Below are 16,627 nucleotides of genomic sequence, written 5' to 3' on the forward strand. Positions count from 1 at the left end.
CAGGAACATCTAAGAGGATCATCTATCTGAAGGAACACCTGTGCAGCCCCCGAGAGAGCTGGCCGGCGGTGTGCCGCTCCCCCGCGGAAGTGGGGAAAGTGGCAGGGGGAACCGCCCTTCCATGGAGGTGGAAGGGACGGTAGCCAACCCGGGAAGAACCAGCAGCAAACCCGGGGAGGGCCGAGCAGACAAAAGAACAACGCAGGGTCCTGTGTCGTTCCTCCACGAAGAGGGGGAGCGACACTGTATCCTACAAGTTCTTCTCTATCTCACTGTGTTCCTACGAGTTCTTCATATTGACTCCTTCTAGTAACTACACACACATACATACAGTGTTCAAAATTTCACGGACAGTGTGTGCTATAAAAAATGAGGTTGGGGCCGGTGCTGCGGCACAGTAGATTAAATATCCACCCGTGGTGTCAGCATCCCATGTAGGTTCTGGTTTGAGTCCTGGCTGCTCCACTTCTAATCCTACTCTCTGCTGTGGCCTGGGAAAGCAGTAGAAGATGGCCCAAGTCCTTGGGCCCCTGAGCCCAGGTGGGAGACCTGGAGGAAGCTCCTGGCTCCTGGCTTTGGATTGGCCCAGCTCTGGCTGTTATGGCCATTTAGGGAGTGAACCAGCGGATAAAAGACTCTCTCTCTGTCTCTCCCTCTCTGTCTATAACTATGCCTCTCAAGTAAATGAATAAATCTTAAGGAAAAGAAAAGAGAAGAGGAGAGGAGAGGAGAGGAGAGGAGAGGAGAGGAGAGGAGAGGAGAGGAGAGGAGAGGAGAGGAGAGGAGAGGAGAGGAGAAGAGAAGAGGGGAAGAGAGAAAAAGCTGCATTCAGAAGCCCGTGTCCCGCACTCTAACCCCAGGGTTTCATACCCTGTCTCAGCTCTCAGTTCCAGCTTCTTGCTGCTGCAGACCCTGGAAGGCAGTGGTGCTGGCTGGGTCACTGGGTTCCTGCCGCCCACATGGGAGACCTGGACTGAGCTCCTGGAATGGGGCTTCAGTACCGGCCCACCCCTGGTTGTTGCGAGAATCTGGGGAGTGAGCGGCGCATAGGAGCTCTGTCTGTCTGTCTGTCCCCCTGCTGCTGAAGTGCATACACGTAACTTTTACAAAGCTATCTTGTGATTGCATTTGCATGAACTCCTGCAGTGCGGCTGTATCCTCTCCCACGTGAAGCCTCACCCTCACAGCTTCTCCCAGGGAGCCGAGCACTGGGGGTCAGGCTCGTGGCCAGGTTTTAGGGTTGAAACGTGGTGTGCTGCTGTCAGCTTGTTCCGACTCTTTCCTCCTGTCGCTGTCCCTCGCTGGGGTGGATGCCCACAGAGGGTCAGGCCCTTGTGCAGGGCCTGACTGCCCTCAGGATGTCTGAGTCGTGACTTGACGGAGTGCCACACTTCAGAGCACAGTAACCACTTTTGCTTCATCCTTGCATCACTTCCTCCCAGGTCCTGCGGGCGCTGAGTTTCGTCACCTTTGTCACATTTCCTTATTCAGTGGGGACACATTCTGACTCTGATAGTTTTGGTCTAGGGGTCTATAACTCCTGGCAAGACGAACATGTCCCACTGTTTCTTGTGTTGTATACTAGATGTACATAAACTCACTGAAGCCATTCTTACCACGAGAGAAGTGAACGCTTTCACTGCAGGTCGTGAATGTGTCTTCCATTATTTTGTCTTTGAAACGCTCATCACTTCGGAGGGAGGGAAGTATCATTGCATTCTTAGAATTGTGTCTAGCAACTACACTGAATCTGCTCTGTTGGTATTCTTGTTACGTTAGCAAGAACAAATAAAACATCAGAAAGTATTAAATTCTTATCACTCCTTATTAGTTAAAATCTTAATTTTATTGTAACTTAATTTGAAGCCGTCTTGCTAAGCCATGATGCAATATTATACTAACCGTGTGCAGATCTTAGTTATAATGAAGTGGTTCTTTTTTTTTTTTAAAGCTGCTTCTCTCTCTCTCTCTCTCTCAAGATTTATTTATTTATTTGAAAGTCAGAGTTACACAGAGAGAGGAGAGGGAGAGAAGAGAGCGAGGTCTTCCATCCACTGGTTCACTCCCCAATTGGCCGCAATGGCCGGAGCTTCGTTGATCCAGAGCCAGGAGCTTCTTCCCAGTCTCCCACGCAGGTGCAGGGGCCCAAGCATTTGGGCCATCTTCCACTGCTTTCCCAGGCCATAGCAGAGAGCTGGATGGGAAGTGGAGCAGCCGGGACTCTAAGCAGTGCCTGTATGGGATGCCAGCACTGCAGGAGTTGGCTTCACCTGCTATGCCATAGCGCCAGCCCTAAAATGGTTCTTGAGTGTTGACACATTCAGAGTTTCATATTAAAGAGCTATATACAAAATTTAAGATTTTTAGCTTTTTGTAAACTCTACAATTTTTGTAAATTTAAAACTATTCTAAGATTAAAAAGTTAAAAATGGGAGAGAAAGATTTGCAGTTTCGCCAGGTCTCTCTGGAGTGAACATTTTTTAGAAGGAACAATGGCTTGAACGATTAATGACGCCTTTAGTTACACCACCAAGGCCATAATTAACTGTTGGCGCCTCCGACAAAACATGCAAGTGGCTAATGGTCTCAAGCAATGATTCTTTTTCTTTTTCATCTATTTATAGGGGAAGATTTGAGGCTGAAGATTTGATCATTCATTTCAATATAGTGCGTTCATTTGTCTCACTGTCATACATAATGGTTTATTCAACATTTCCCTATAATTATGGACATTAATTAAAATGCAGAATTAAAATTCACCTCTGAACTTCTGGGTTTGGGCAGGACTTTTATATCTTGTGACAAAATGTAGACCTGGGCAGACAGATTTGTAGCATGTAGATATGTTTTCTTCCCTTAAAATAACTTCTCTGGAATCAACATAGAAATTTCTACTTTAACCTAGAAACTGAATTAAAAGAAAAATTGAACCTAATCTTTCTTCTTGATACTTCTTTTTATTTTTAAAGATTTATTTATTTATTTATTTGAAAGTCAGAGTTACAGAGAGAGAGGAGAGGCGGGGTGGGAGGAGGTCTTCCATCCACTGGTCCACTCCCCAGATAGCCAGAACGGCCGGAGCTGTGCTGATCTGAAGCCAGGAGCCAGGAGCTTCTTCCAGGTCTCCCATGTGGGTGCAAGGGCCCAAGGACTTGGGCCATCTTCTACTGCTTTCCCAGGCCATAGCAGAGAGCTGAATCAGAGTGGAGCAGCCGGGTCTCGAACCGGTGCCCATATGGGATGCCGGCACTTCAGGCCATGGCGTTAACCCACTGCACCACACTTCTGGCCCCTCTTGCTACTTCTTAGTAGTGACAAGGTAAAAACAGCCCAGTAGACCTTGACCTTAAGCAAGACACAAAAAACCCATGCTGTAGAAGTCATTGTCAGCAGTTGTCCAAGACCAGTTGAATCAAAGTCACTAGGGTTTTGGGTAATGTTCCTAGTTCCAGACCCACTGTAGTCATTTGAAACTGAACTCACTCTCTGTGGCTCAAGAATCTGATTTTGTAGTTCTATCTATGTCAGGAGTTCCTGCAGCTCACATAAATTCAGTATGACACAGAAGGTGTCTGACACATTGCCTATTCTCATGAATTTCATTTTAACTGAGGGAAACGTATTCATTTTTCCAGAGCTCCATCCACTTCTGAACAATCAAGATACATTTTTATATAAGCATTGATTTTTTTAAAAAATATTTATTTATTTATTTGAAAGGAAGAGTTAGAGGGATAGATCTTCCATCTGGTGGTTCACTCCCTCAAATGGCCAGGCCACAGCCAGGAGCCTACATGGGTGGCAGGACCCCAAGCACTTGGGCCATCCTCTGCTGCTTTCCCAGGTGTGTTAGCAGGGCACTGAATTGGAAGTGGAGCAGCCAAGATATGAACCAGCACTCACATCAGATGTGGCACTGCAGGTGGCTAAACCCGCTCTACCACAGTGCCGGCCCCTACAACCAGGAGATTATGCCACACCTTCTGTAAGCAGATTCGTACACACACTCATATATAGTTGCTATTAGATTTTTAATGTTTTCTAGATCCCTTTGTTCAAAGCATCATTGCTTGAAATCCTAAGTGGAAATGAAATGGAAGCAGAACACTGGCTGAAGTGGAGTTGATGGAGCTTTTTTGACACCTGTGTTGTCACTGAAGCCTGTCTGGGGATGAGAAACCTGTTTTGAAAACCACTCCTCTAATATAGATTCGTCATGATATCTATGTATCTATCCATTTTTCTAATCTGTCATCTACCTACTACCTACCTGTTATCTGTCATCTATTTAGTCATATACCCACGTAACCTATCATCAGTCCATCTATTTAGTCTGTCACCATCTGTCTGTCATCTGTCTACTCTTTTTCTCCATCCACCCATCCGTCCATCCATCCATCCATTCATCTGTCCATCCGTCCATCCATCCTAAGGACGATGGAAAGATCATGTGTCAGTTATGAAAGACCTTTAGTGTAACCAGAGCACTTTTCATTACAAACTGTTTTCATTTCAAACTTTTCACTCCATGGTCTTTGGAGCTGTGATTCAGATTGCATGTGTATTTCGCTTCTCTAATTTCTTTCTATTCCCATTGAAGATGATTTTAGTGCTTCACAGGATGAACCAGAAAGATTTATGAATGAGAACTGACATTGGGTAATAAGATGTGCAAAAATGTTCACATAAATCTGTTCTTTTGGAGAGGAAACATTTATCTAAAGTTCCAATTCTGGCAGTGTGGAGGACTGAGCTGATTTAGCTATTAAACATCTAGCTACAAAACAGAACCAGGAAAATTTAAAAACTTTAAAAAATTGAATACATAGGTGGTATTTACCTATAGCAGGGGAAACCCCTGGTTGTAACTTACAGCCAGAGCAGCTGTGTCAGCTGAAGACTTAGAGGCGTGGCAGTGATTTGGGTTTGGGCATAGGTCCAAAGCTCTGGGGGTCTTAACACATAAAGGGCTAGAGCTGGCCTGGGTCTCCCCAAATCATTGAGGTCCCTACTTAAAGTTTAGACATTGGAAGGCTGTTCCTTTTATGAAATAAGAATGGTACCATTGGCCCACGGAGAGCGACAAGGAAGATCTTCTTTGTCCTGGATTCTGACTTTTTAAAAACCTTATTTTAAAAAAAAAATGAGTGTTAGGCTGGCGCCGCGGCTCAATAGGCTAATCCTCCACCTAGCGGCGCCGGCACACCGGGTTCTAGTCCCGGTCGGGGCGCCGGATTCTTTACCGGTTGCCCCTCTTCCAGTCCAGCTCTCTGCTGTGGCCCAGGAAGGCAGTGGAGGATGGCCCAAGTGCTTGGGCCCTACACCCCATGGGAGACCAGGAGAAGTACCTGGCTCCTGCCTTCGGATCAGCGCAGTGCGCTGGCCGCAGCGCACCAGCTGTGGCGACCATCGGAGGGTGAACCAACGGCAAAAGGAAGACCTTTCTCTCTGTCTCTCTGGTTCTCTCCATCCACTGGTTCACTCCCCAATTGGCCGCAACGGCCGGAGCTTCGCTGATCCAGAGCCAGGAGCTTCTTCCCAGTCTCCCACGCAGGTGCAGGGGCCCAAGCATTTGGGCCATCTTCCACTGCTTTCCCAGGCCATAGCAGAGAGCTATCCACTCTGCCTGTCACAAAAAAAAAAAAAAAAAGAAAGAAAAAAAGAGTGTTATAGCATGTAGGTTGAAATTGAGATCTGTGATCTTCACATGGTGTGAAAAAATTGCAAGCTGAGAAGTTGCTGTAGAAGAACTTTTTTGCCCCTTGAGACCCCGGGCAGGTGTCGAGCGCAGCTACAAAGCCACTCTGGGAGCCAGCACTCCTGTATACAGGACGCACGGTGAGAGCCGAAATCAGAGTCCACATCTTGGGAGTGAATCGTCTGCCTTGATGGAGGGGTCACAGACACAGGGAACAGTGCAGTTAGCCCTGCGACAGCTTGAGAGAGTGGCGGGCTAACTTAGAAAAAATTATAAAAATAAACAGCTTTAAGACAGAAAAACTGTAAATGAAGCAAAGAAGAAAGAAAGAAGCCATAAAGATAGATCACCGTGTGAAAAGGAGCAACCTGATTCGTCAAAGAATCAAATAGAAAAATCTAAAAATGGAAACTACAGACATCAGAGTCACTGACTTACTGGAGATTCATTAAGATGATGAACCAACCACAGCTGATGAGAAGATTAAGAATCTGATAATAGATCTGTGGAGAAATTACCTGGAATAGATCAAAGTGCAGTTTGGAAAAAATGTCAAATCTGAGTGAGCAGTTAGATGTAGAGAGCTAGCAGGTTCAACAGGCATCCAGTGGGAATTCCAGAAAGAAGGATTTGAGAGCATATGGACGCTGAAGTCTTCAAAGAGAAAATGAGTAGGAGTGTTCAAAACAGATGAAGAATATGAGCCCTCACATCAAAGGGGCATACTGAGTTCCAGGCCGTAAATAATCAAGTAAAACCTTGAGATAAATTATAGAAGACCAAACACAAGGAAGTCTGAAAAAGAGAGACAGATTCCCTGTGGAAAGTTAAGACAGAGAGGTAGAAAGTTACAAGGAGAAATATGTAAGAATAGTCACTGTAGGTGTGTACATGAGATGGGATACAGAAACTGTAATGTGTATGTTTATACCATAGAATGGGTAAAGTGAATGAATGATCTGTACATGCAAACAATAAATAAATAATTCAAAAACAGTGTTGGGGGAAACAATATGAACATCTGTAGATTTTTTATGAAATAGTATTGTATATTGCTATGGGCAAATACATGCACATATGGTAAAATCAGAAGCAGGCAAAGAAGGACAGAGGATGCCCATCGGCTTCGGAATGGAGGGGTTTCTGGGGTGGCATGGGTGTTCTAGAGTGGAGGAAGGGGCTTTAGCCGTGTCCCAGTGTTCTGTGGCCTTGAAAGAAAAGGGCTGATCCATGGCAAGCTTGGCCAAGGTAAGGGCCACATTAGCTCAGGTGAGGTGGCTCGTATGTGACTGTCTCACCTGTGTATTTGAAGTATTTCATAATTTAAAATAGTAACATTAAAATTCTATATCTATTCCCTTTTTTAAAAAATAAGGATTCTTTCTTAAATGGTGGATCCAAAGCCAGGAGCCAGGAGCTTTTTCCAGTCTCCCAGGTGGGTGCCAGGGCCTAAGTTCTTGGGCCATCCTCCACTGCTTTCCCAGGCCATAGCAGAGAGCTGGATGGGAAGTGGAGCAGCCGGGACTGGAACCGGCGTCCACATGGGATGCCGGCGCTTCAGGCAGAGGCTTAGCTCACTGCACCACAGTGCCAGCCCTCTATTCCCTTTTTCCCTATCCTTGAACTCCACATTGTGAGTCTCCATATTTATGAAGGCAGAGAGGTAAGATAACATGATGCCCTCGAGGCGCCATGGTATTTCTGAGATGGCTGAGGATTGATTTAAGAAGCAAAAGGATTGATACTGTTACATTCTTAGTTTTTCATGTCTCGTGTGTGTGTGTGTGTGTGTGTGTGTGTGTGTGTCTGTGTGTGTCTGTGTGTGAGAGAGAGAGAGGGAGAGAGAGAGAGACTTACTTTCCCTGTGTAGTTCTCTTTTCCATAACTTCATGCCTGAAGTTACAGAATACTACCTCAGCTGCCGTAGTATACTTCCCACGAGGTTAATTTTTCATGTCCTCTCCCGCCTCGTGTGCAGTGCCGTGGCCGTGGCACTGTGTCTGATCAGAGGTCTCTGGGAGCCACAGCAGGGGAGCGGGAGGAGGACCGTGCCTGCTGCTCACATTGGAAACAGGAGAGTCTGGGCCGGCGGAGGGGCCTGTCTCCCAACCCTTGGCACCCGGATCACACTTCCAGGCTCCTCTTGGGGCCCGTGGGAGCACACTAGCAGTGTGGCAGGATCCCTAGGAAGCCGGGATCCGAGCCCCCTTCCTCTCGGTTCCCTTTTTGAAAAGGTGAGAGTCACTTCTCTGCTGGTCTCCAGCAGGATGGGCGTGGGCCCAGGCAGCCTGCGGGAACGTGGGTGCCCTGTGGTGGACCGTCTGTGGGCGTGCGGGGTGCTGCCGGCTCGGGCTGTGACGTGCCTGCTTGCATCCCCTCCCGGTGTGCGGTTCCCAGCCAGGTGCCGTGTTCCCCAGGGGCTTGGGCTCTGAGTCCCGGGAGGCTGCCGAGTGAGGCCCAGTTCTGAGCAGGCACAGCTCAGACACCCGGCTTGTCCTTTTGGAGCCCGGCAGGAGCTCCACGTTGGGGTCCTCACTGAAGGCTGTTGGCCCTGCGCTTGTGTGTCTGTTGGGAGTTACAGCACGTGAAGGGGCGGTGACCATCTTCCAAAGCCCCCATCGCCATGTCTGTGTGGTCGCCCTGCTCTGCTTTGGGAACGTGAGAGTGCAGGAAGTGTGTGGGTAGCGAGGAGGCCGTGGGAATGGAGGTCTCCTACCCCTCTCCTCCCTGCCTGTGTGCATCCACTGTCCTTGTCCCGGCCGCCTGGAGGAGTAAGAACTGGGGTCCCCTGATCCACTTCTCCAGTGGAGTTGGGGGCGAGGTTGTGAGCGGCTGGCCTCGTCCTGGGAGCTCCCTCAATGGCCTGCCCCTCCTCTCCCTCCTCCGCGCAGCCCGCTGTCTCACACAGGAAGTGCCTAATAAATGCACGTGTGAGACACCCACCTAGAAACACCTCATTGCGTGTGTCCGGTGCGTGTTCGCGGTGCTCGTGAGGACTCAGAAGGTGATTGGTGCCGGCTAACTCTGCATCCTTCCACGCCTGCTTGGCTGTGCTGTACCGCTTCTAAGACTTCTGTCTCGGGAAGTGTGAGAGTTTCTCACGGCAGTGGTTCTCTTGGCTTTTTACCTAAATTTCCCCCATCTTGGATTTATTCAGTGCCTCCTGAGTTTCTGTTATGCCGTCCTCAGAGCGCTTGTGTCCAAGCTTCCTCCTTGTCGCGGCTCCACGCCTCGGGAGACAGGAGCCGTTCCCCTGCCGACTCACGAGGGGCATCCTGAGGACCCTCGAGTCTGCCCTGTTGTCCCCTCCTGCCGAGAGCCTCTGCAGCGCCAGGGTGGACTTCTCCACACAGAGGAGCCTTCTGTGGCTTCCCGTGAGCCTTTGGGGTGCACGCCAACTCCAGGTTCCTCTCCCGTGGGCCGGCCCAGCCAGCTCGTCTGTCCATCATGGACTCGTGCGCCAGCCCGCCCCGTCTCTTCTTCCATGTGTGTCCCTGGTTAGCCGTGGGGACGCTGTGGTGCGTGTTCTGCTCCGGCCCTGACCAGGAGGCAGGTCTCCCCTAGAGGAGGCTCAGGACGCCACCTCGCTGGTGGGAACGCTGGGCGCACAGACTGTGGCGCACGGGTGTGCTGGGAGGACACCATTTACAACTTCCTGCTGCTCCAGGCCTGCATGCACGGGGGTGACAGGCCTGCGTGTGGCGCTCTGAAGCCTGGCCTGTGCCTGGACCCCGGGCAGCAGAGGGAGGCCGGGCCCCCATGGCATCCTTGGGGCCATCGCTGGCTTGCTCTTTGGGGTCTGTCTCCGCCAGGTTGACACAAGCAGTTGGGTAAATCTTGTGGTTACTTTAACGATATTGTGCGCGTACACTGTTGACTACATTATTCAATATACCTTTAAACAGAAATCCAGGATTTTTCTCTGGTCTCAGACTGGAAGCCACTGCACGTTCATTACCCTGCGTGTGTCGTAGCTTCTGGCGTGTCCCTCCTTGAGTTGGCTACGCCATAGCCCAGCTGACTGGAGGCCCACGCGTAGCCGATGGTCTCAACCTGAAGTGCACGTGGCGGCCCGGTCCCAGGCTTCTTGTCATTCCCCACCTTCGTCCCGCCTCCCTGATAGCGTCTCTCCTCTTGACTTTCGTCGTCTTGTACGGGCTTTTCAGCCACCTTGGGAAAATAGGATGGAGTGCAAATTCACACATGAGTACATATAACCAGACTGGATAACCATGATTATTCCTGTAGAAAGATAATCCCGCAGGCGCCGCGGCTCACTAGGCTAATCCTCCGCCTTGCGGCGCTGGCACACCGGGTTCTAGTCCTGGTAGGGGTGCCGGATTCTGTCCCGGTTGCCCCTCGTCCAGGCCAGCTCTCTGCTGTGGCCCAGGAAGGCAGTGGAGGATGGCCCAAGTGCTTGGGCCCTGCACCCCACAGGAGACCAGGATAAGCACCTGGCTCCTGCCATCGGATCAGCGCGATGCGCCGGCCACAGCGCGCCAGCCGCGGTGGCCATTGGAGGATGAACCAACGGCAAAGGAAGACCTTTGTCTCTGTCTCTCTCTCTCACTGTCCACTCTGCCTGTCAAAAAAAAAAAAAAAAAAAAAAAAAAAAAGAGAAAGAAAGAAAGACAATCCCAAATTATTTCCAGAAAAATGTATGGAATGGCAGCTTTCAGAGGCTCCACTTTATTCCTCTAGGTTGGAATCCATAATGCCTCCGGTAGTTGAAATGTTGGTACAAGACATGAGAAAAACAAATTTTTAAGGAAAAATAAATATGAAAATGTCTGATATGTGAAGTAGACATCAACAGGGAATTCCGGTGATCCACTTTCTCATCTACACGTGGTGGGAATTAGAACGTTCATGGAAAATGAATGGGAAGGTGTTTTATTCTGCTGCAAAAATCTTGAAATTCGTGCATATAAGAACCTTCAAATAGTTCATGCAAAGAGCGTATTATGGATCTGGCTTTGTGGTGTAGCAGATAAGGCCACCGCCTGCAGTGCCGGTATCCCATATGGATGCCAGTTCGAGTCCCAGATGCTCCACTTCTGATCCAGCTCTCTGCCATGGCCTGGGAGGGCCCCTCACCCATGTGGGAGACCTGGAAGAAGCTCCTGGTTCCTGACTTCAGATCGGCGTAGCTCTGGCTGTTGTGGCCATCTGGGAGTGAACCAGCGGATGGAAGACCTCTCTCTGCCTCTGCCTCTCTGTGACTTCCTTTCAAATAATAAATAAAAAATCTTTTTAAAAATATATTATGAAAAATCTTTATGAATTGCAAAATTACACACTACCGTCCCCAAACCAACATGTGCCAGTAGACACTGCCAGAGAAAGTAGCAAAATGTGGGGTTCTGCTGCTTCCCAAAAAGCACCGGAGAAGCAGGCTTAGAGGTTCTCTGTGACAAAGTGGATTCCATTCATGGGAGCCCTAAACTCTGGTCTGGGTACTCCATACCACCCCCTGGTGGCGGTAAGTGAAAATAGCAGGAGCAGTCAGGGCTGGAAGGTCCAGAGTGCTAGCATTGCAAATAGTGCTGGGACCGGAGAATTGTGACACGGTGACCTGTGGTCAGCACTCCTGAGGGACAGTGCAGACCTTGGGTCGTTGCTCAGGTACTTGTCACGCATTTGGTGGGTGCACGGTTTTGGGATCTGTTTACAGAATCTGTTCAACAGCGGATGATATTTCCCTGCGCATCTGTGCGTGGGTACGCGTGAGTGAGTGGCAGAGGGAGGGAGGGCCACACACAGGTGAGAGGATAAATTTTGGAGGGGCTACAGATGATTCTGGGGGTGCATGGTCATGTACCTGTCTGTTGTTTGATTTCGCAGTGTGTGGACAACATCCGATGTAACGGCTTGATGACCATAGTGTTTGAAGAGAATTCCAAAGTCACCGTGCCACACATGATCAAGTGAGTGTGACCCCTCGTTCCCTTACGTTTCAGTCCAGACCAGAGCGGCAGAGGGTGGAAAACCTGGGCCCGCGTCGTCAGCCTTGGGAGCGTGCCCCGATCACGGGAAACTTCCTGTGTGCCACCACGAAAAGTGACATACCACGACGTCTTTCAGGCTCGTGGTGCACCTTGCTGCCTCGCGGCACACACGGCGGGTTTTTCATCCTGACACACACGCCTTCACTCTGGACAAAACCTGTAAGGGTGTTCAAGTTCAGTATAAAGCAGTAGAGGAGTGGCTGTCACGTGTGTCCCAGGTCGGAGGGTAGACCAAGGTATGGCAGGGGGAATGTGTCGCATCCCCCAGTTTGGCCACACAGTTGCGTCTGGAGTTTTATACACCTAGCATGGGTAGCTGGCTGCGCCCTGGGGCCCGCTGCCCCTGTGTATATGTGCACTTGTGTGCGCGCTCACGCGTGTATGTGTCCTCAGAGGCTGTTTGCCTGGGGCGGCCGTCCTGCTGTCTGCGTTTTAGGGAAACAGGTTAGGGCCTAGTGCTGTCCCGTATCAGACGGCTGGTTCGAGTCTCTGCTGCTCCACTTACAATCCAGCTCCCTGCTAGAGCAACCTGAAAGGCAGCCAAAAAGTGAGACCAGTGCTTGGGGCCCTGCCGCCCATTCTATCCAGGGAGACTTGGATAGCATTCTGGGCTCCTGATTCTGGCCTGGCCCAGCCCTGGGTGTTACAGCCATTAGGAGAGTGAATCAGGGGAAGAAAGAGCTTGTGCTCTCTCTCTCTCTCGCTCTCTCACTCTCTCTCTGCCTGTCACATAAATAATTAAAATTTTAAAAAAGAAAGAAAATACTGTTGAAGTGATGAGTAGGGGAGCCACAGTTTAAAACAAGGAATTCCGTCAGCAGCTGTGCGCTGGGGCTCTAAATGTCAGTGCTTCTGTTTCCAGATGTTTGTTTGTTTTCAAGTTCAGGAATTGTCTTGGGGGCATTTGGAAGCTGACCAACTTGCTCTCTACTCTCATTTTCTTGATCGCTTGCATTATCAATTCTAAGAGTAAAATGTTTTTTTTTTAAAGACAGGTTTTGTTATGCCTTTCAAAAAAAGAAGTTTTTTGAAAAAAAAAAAAAAACAAAACTGTCTTCCATTCGTTTCCTGTGACATTTTAACGCCTGCACCGCTGATGTAGAGGCGGTGGTAGTGTTGCGTTTAAGAGGACAGCTCCTCTTTAGAGAGGCCTTAACTGCAGTTAGCCTCGTCCCACGGCGCAAGGGGTGCCATTGATTCATCCACGTGTGAGACGAAGGCCAAGCACGTGGTGCTAATGCCCTGGAACGTGCCAGTTATAAAATAATGGCCGTGTTTTCATGAGTGACTCAAACTGAAAATATTCTGAGTCGGGCCATTTTTAAACCCAAGGTCAAGGAATCCTTTCACACTCTGTTATCTGGGTTTTTAAATTTAGTATCGTTCAGAAGAAACAAATGTGCACAGATGATGCCAAGACTCAGAGCAGGTCTGGGTGTTGAGTCGAAGGTCCACATTGTGGCTTCAGTTCTAAGGTCACGGGACTGGAGTAGAGTCGCCCTATTTGCTGCCGTGAGATGCTTATCTCAGTATTTTACAAAATGATATGTATTTTAGTATTTTTTCAGTATTTTACAAAATGATATGGTGATGTTCAGTCTTCTTGAAAAGTACTTCCCTGAAGCCTGGACAGCCACGGAGGCCCGTCTGCTCAGAGCTAGCCATGTGCGTCAGCTGAGGCTGTCAGTCGTCAGCCCTGCTGCGCCCCCTTCTGTTGACTTTAAAGATGGACATTGCTTAAGATGGTCATCCTGTGCCTGCCCAGTTTTGGCAGGTACTCGGAGCATCTTCTGCCCCTAACTGTGGCCATCTGAGCAGTGGCCCTGACCGTGGCCATTTGAACAGTGGCCCTGGCCACCTGAGAGGTGGCTCTGACTGTGGCAGTCTCAGCAGTGGCTCTGACTACCGTGGCCATCTGAGCAGTGGCCCTGTCCCTACAGTCTCAGCTGTGGCCCTGACTGCCATGCCATCTGAGCAGTGGCCCTGACCCTGACCACCTGAGAAGTGGCTCTGACTGTGGCCGTCTGAGCAGTGGCCCGGACCCTGTAGTCTCAGCCATTGCCCCTGACCGCCATGCCATCTGAGCAGTGGCCCTCACCATGGCCATTTGAGCAGTAGCCCTGACCCTGACCACCTGAGAAGTGGCTCTGACTGTGGCAGTCTCAGCAGTGGCTCTGACCACCGTGGCCTTCTGAGCAGTGGCCGTCTGAGCAGTGGCCCTGACCAGTCACACACACATCAACACAGGAACCCCGCTGGTGCAAACCTGTGTCGTGGGCTGTGAGGATTGTCGGGGGAAGCCAGTGCGTGTGCACTGCACCGGCTGTGGCCCGTGGGCAGGGTGACGTTCGTTTGCCCCTGCTCACCCCTCTCAGAGTGAGGTTCTCGCCAGTCGGGAGCGAGCGCCGTCCTGCAGTGCCTGTCCCTCCTGTTGCTCCCGCTCTGCCCTGGGGCCGGGTCTCCCGGGTGTGTGCTGGGGGTGTGGAAGCTGCCTTTCCCAGAGTGGCAAGAACACCCCATCCCGTCGCAGCTGTGTCCTGTTCCAAGGAAGGCTGCACCTCGGAAGCACTCCCTTCCTCCGGAAGCCTACCAGTTAGCACGGATGATTGCGGTTCACCCTCTTGGGATTGCTTTTGAAGCGTTTATCAAGCGCTTGCCTGGTCAGAGGAGGCCCGGTAACCATTCCAGCGCTCTTGAAAGCCCCTTGGGACATGAAAGAAGATCCTGTTTGGTGTAATCAAAGCCATCAGCTAATTTCATGTGAATTTCCTTCCCCAGCCTGCAGTCAGGTTTGGGAGGAGGGCGGGCAGGGAGCTGGTGAGACTCATTCCTCCGTGTATCAGAGAAACCAGCTGTCATCAGGAGGTGCCACGCTCCAGGCTGGGGTAGGAGGCGAGCTCACTGCATTCGGGTGAACGCATCCCCAGGGCGGGGGCGGGGGCGGGGGCGGGCAGCAGCCGGCTCTCGTCTCAGGGGGCCTGGTCTCAGCTCAGGAGGCACAGAGTCACGGCGGGCGATGCTGGCAGAGAAGGTGACTGTGTCACTGTCCTCGGACGGCCTGGCAGAGTCATGGGCACTGACCAGGTTCTTCGACGCGCAAAGAGCTGCAGGACCAGGGGAGCTGCTGCACACAGGGAGAGGTGGGGACAACAGGGCCGCACCCTCTTCAGAGGCTCTGAGCCCTCCTTGTCTGTGTCCGGCGAGGCTGCCCAGGTCAGGCCTCGGCAGGGGCCGGCTGCTCGCTGAAGATGCCCAGTCAGGCCCAAAGTTAGAAGCTGTGTCCTCCCACCCCCCAAGTGTGCTCAGAATGCTACTGATTGCTTTTTATCCTACAGAAAATAAGCATATGATTTACGGTCCCTTGAAAGGCTCAAAATGCTGATTCGGGACATGCACAGTGAGCTGGCGGGTTCCGGGCCAGCAATCGCTCACAGGAGGCCTGGTGCTGCAGCGCCATGTCCCTCAGCCAAGGGCGAAGGCCTGGGCTGCAGCCAGGGCTCCTTCTGAGATGCCCAGTGAAGGGGGCGAGCAAAGACTCCCGTGGTCCTGCTGGAGCTGAGGGGGAGGGCTGTGGACAGCTGGACGGAGTGGGGTCCTCTGGGGGCGTGGTGATGTGGGCGGTCCTGCTTCAGGGGACGGTGTTGTTTCCCCCCTGGGTTATTCAAATGAAGACATCTGAATGGTGCAGAACAGTGAAGGCAGGGGTTAGGTTACGTGTAGAAAATGCATAGCAGAGGTACTTGTGAGCCAGGAAGAATGAGATGAATGAATCGAGGAGTTAGAAAAGGATGAGCACGGCAGCTGTCGGAGCGGATGGCAGTGATGAGCGCAGATGGTAGTCCTGGAAGACCCAGACGGGCAGCGAGAGCCAGCGTCCGAGGGGCTCTGGGGGCCGCCTGCCTGAGCACGCTGTCCGTGCAGTCAGGAAGGCAGGAGCGCGCGCAGGTACACAGCACGAGGGGTGGAACGGGAGCCCCACTCTGAGCCCAGGGAAGGGGCTGCCCTCTCCCAGCTCCTGAGGCTGACCTCACCACGCGAGCGAGGCTCTGTCCACCTCCGAATGGGAGCTTTTGGCTTCAGTTCCCTAATGAAACCGGAGAAGTGAAACCTTGGCGCTGCCCACGGTGAACCCTGGCCTTCCCACGCTGTGGTGGACACGTGGGTGCGCGTGCTGTGCTGTGTCACTGTGTGGCGTCCATCCTGAGGTTCTGGGCTGCGGGTGGGCACCGTCCTGGCGTCGTGACCCAGGGCTGCTTTGCACGTAGGTCGGACGCCCGTCTGCACAAGGACGACACGGACATCTGCTTCAGCAAGACGCTCAACTCCTGCAAGGTGCCGCAGATCCGCTACGCCAGCGTGGAGCGCCTGCTGGAGCGGCTCACGGACCTGCGCTTCCTGAGCATTGACTTCCTGAACACCTTCCTGCACACCTACCGCATCTTCACCACGGCCGCCGTGGTGCTGGGCACGCTGGCCGACGTCTACAAGAGGCCCTTCACCTCCATCCCCGCCAGGTGGGCACCCGCCCCACACAGTCCCGGCTCAGCAGGTGGACGCAGCTCACTGGTCTCCGCCAGCGAGGGCGGCACAGGGCGCCCAGGGGAAGTTGAGACCCTGACGTCTCCGAGCAGTCTTTGCTCGCTCTGGGATTATTGGAAATTATTTTGGTGTTTCTTTTTCCTCCTTCCCTCCCTGCCTTCGCCTTCTTGTTTTCTTGTTGCTCGGATGTGCTTTTCACACTCTGCCGTGTCCGAGGGTCAGCCACGGGGGCGGGGTGTCCTGTGTACCGGGGGCTCGGCCCCAGTCCGGAGCCTGAGTCCTGGGGTGTGGGTGGCGCCTGCGTGGTGAGTGCTCGCTGTTGGGCTTCACAGCACAGCCGAGTGGCTGGGGGTGGCGCGTGGTCTGAGGCGTGCCTGTTCCT

General features: G+C 51.6%; 1 protein-coding gene across 4 annotated transcripts in view; it reads left to right on the top strand.

The window, feature by feature from the left end:
* Positions 1–16,627, top strand: part of RASGRF2 (Ras protein specific guanine nucleotide releasing factor 2) — a 217,825-nt gene that overhangs the window by 131,657 nt on the left and 69,541 nt on the right. For all 4 annotated transcript variants that reach the window (XM_051854059.3, XM_051854060.3, XM_051854061.3 and 1 more), the window contains 2 exons: positions 11,543–11,625; positions 15,972–16,220. In XM_051854059.3, coding sequence (XP_051710019.3) covers positions 11,543–11,625; positions 15,972–16,220 — 332 coding nt within the window. The remainder of the gene's footprint in view (positions 1–11,542; positions 11,626–15,971; positions 16,221–16,627) is intronic.

Source organism: Oryctolagus cuniculus, chromosome 14, assembly GCF_051225735.1.
Source record: "Oryctolagus cuniculus isolate XC-2025 breed Fujian yellow rabbit chromosome 14, ASM5122573v1, whole genome shotgun sequence".
Classification (NCBI taxonomy): domain Eukaryota; kingdom Metazoa; phylum Chordata; class Mammalia; order Lagomorpha; family Leporidae; genus Oryctolagus; species Oryctolagus cuniculus.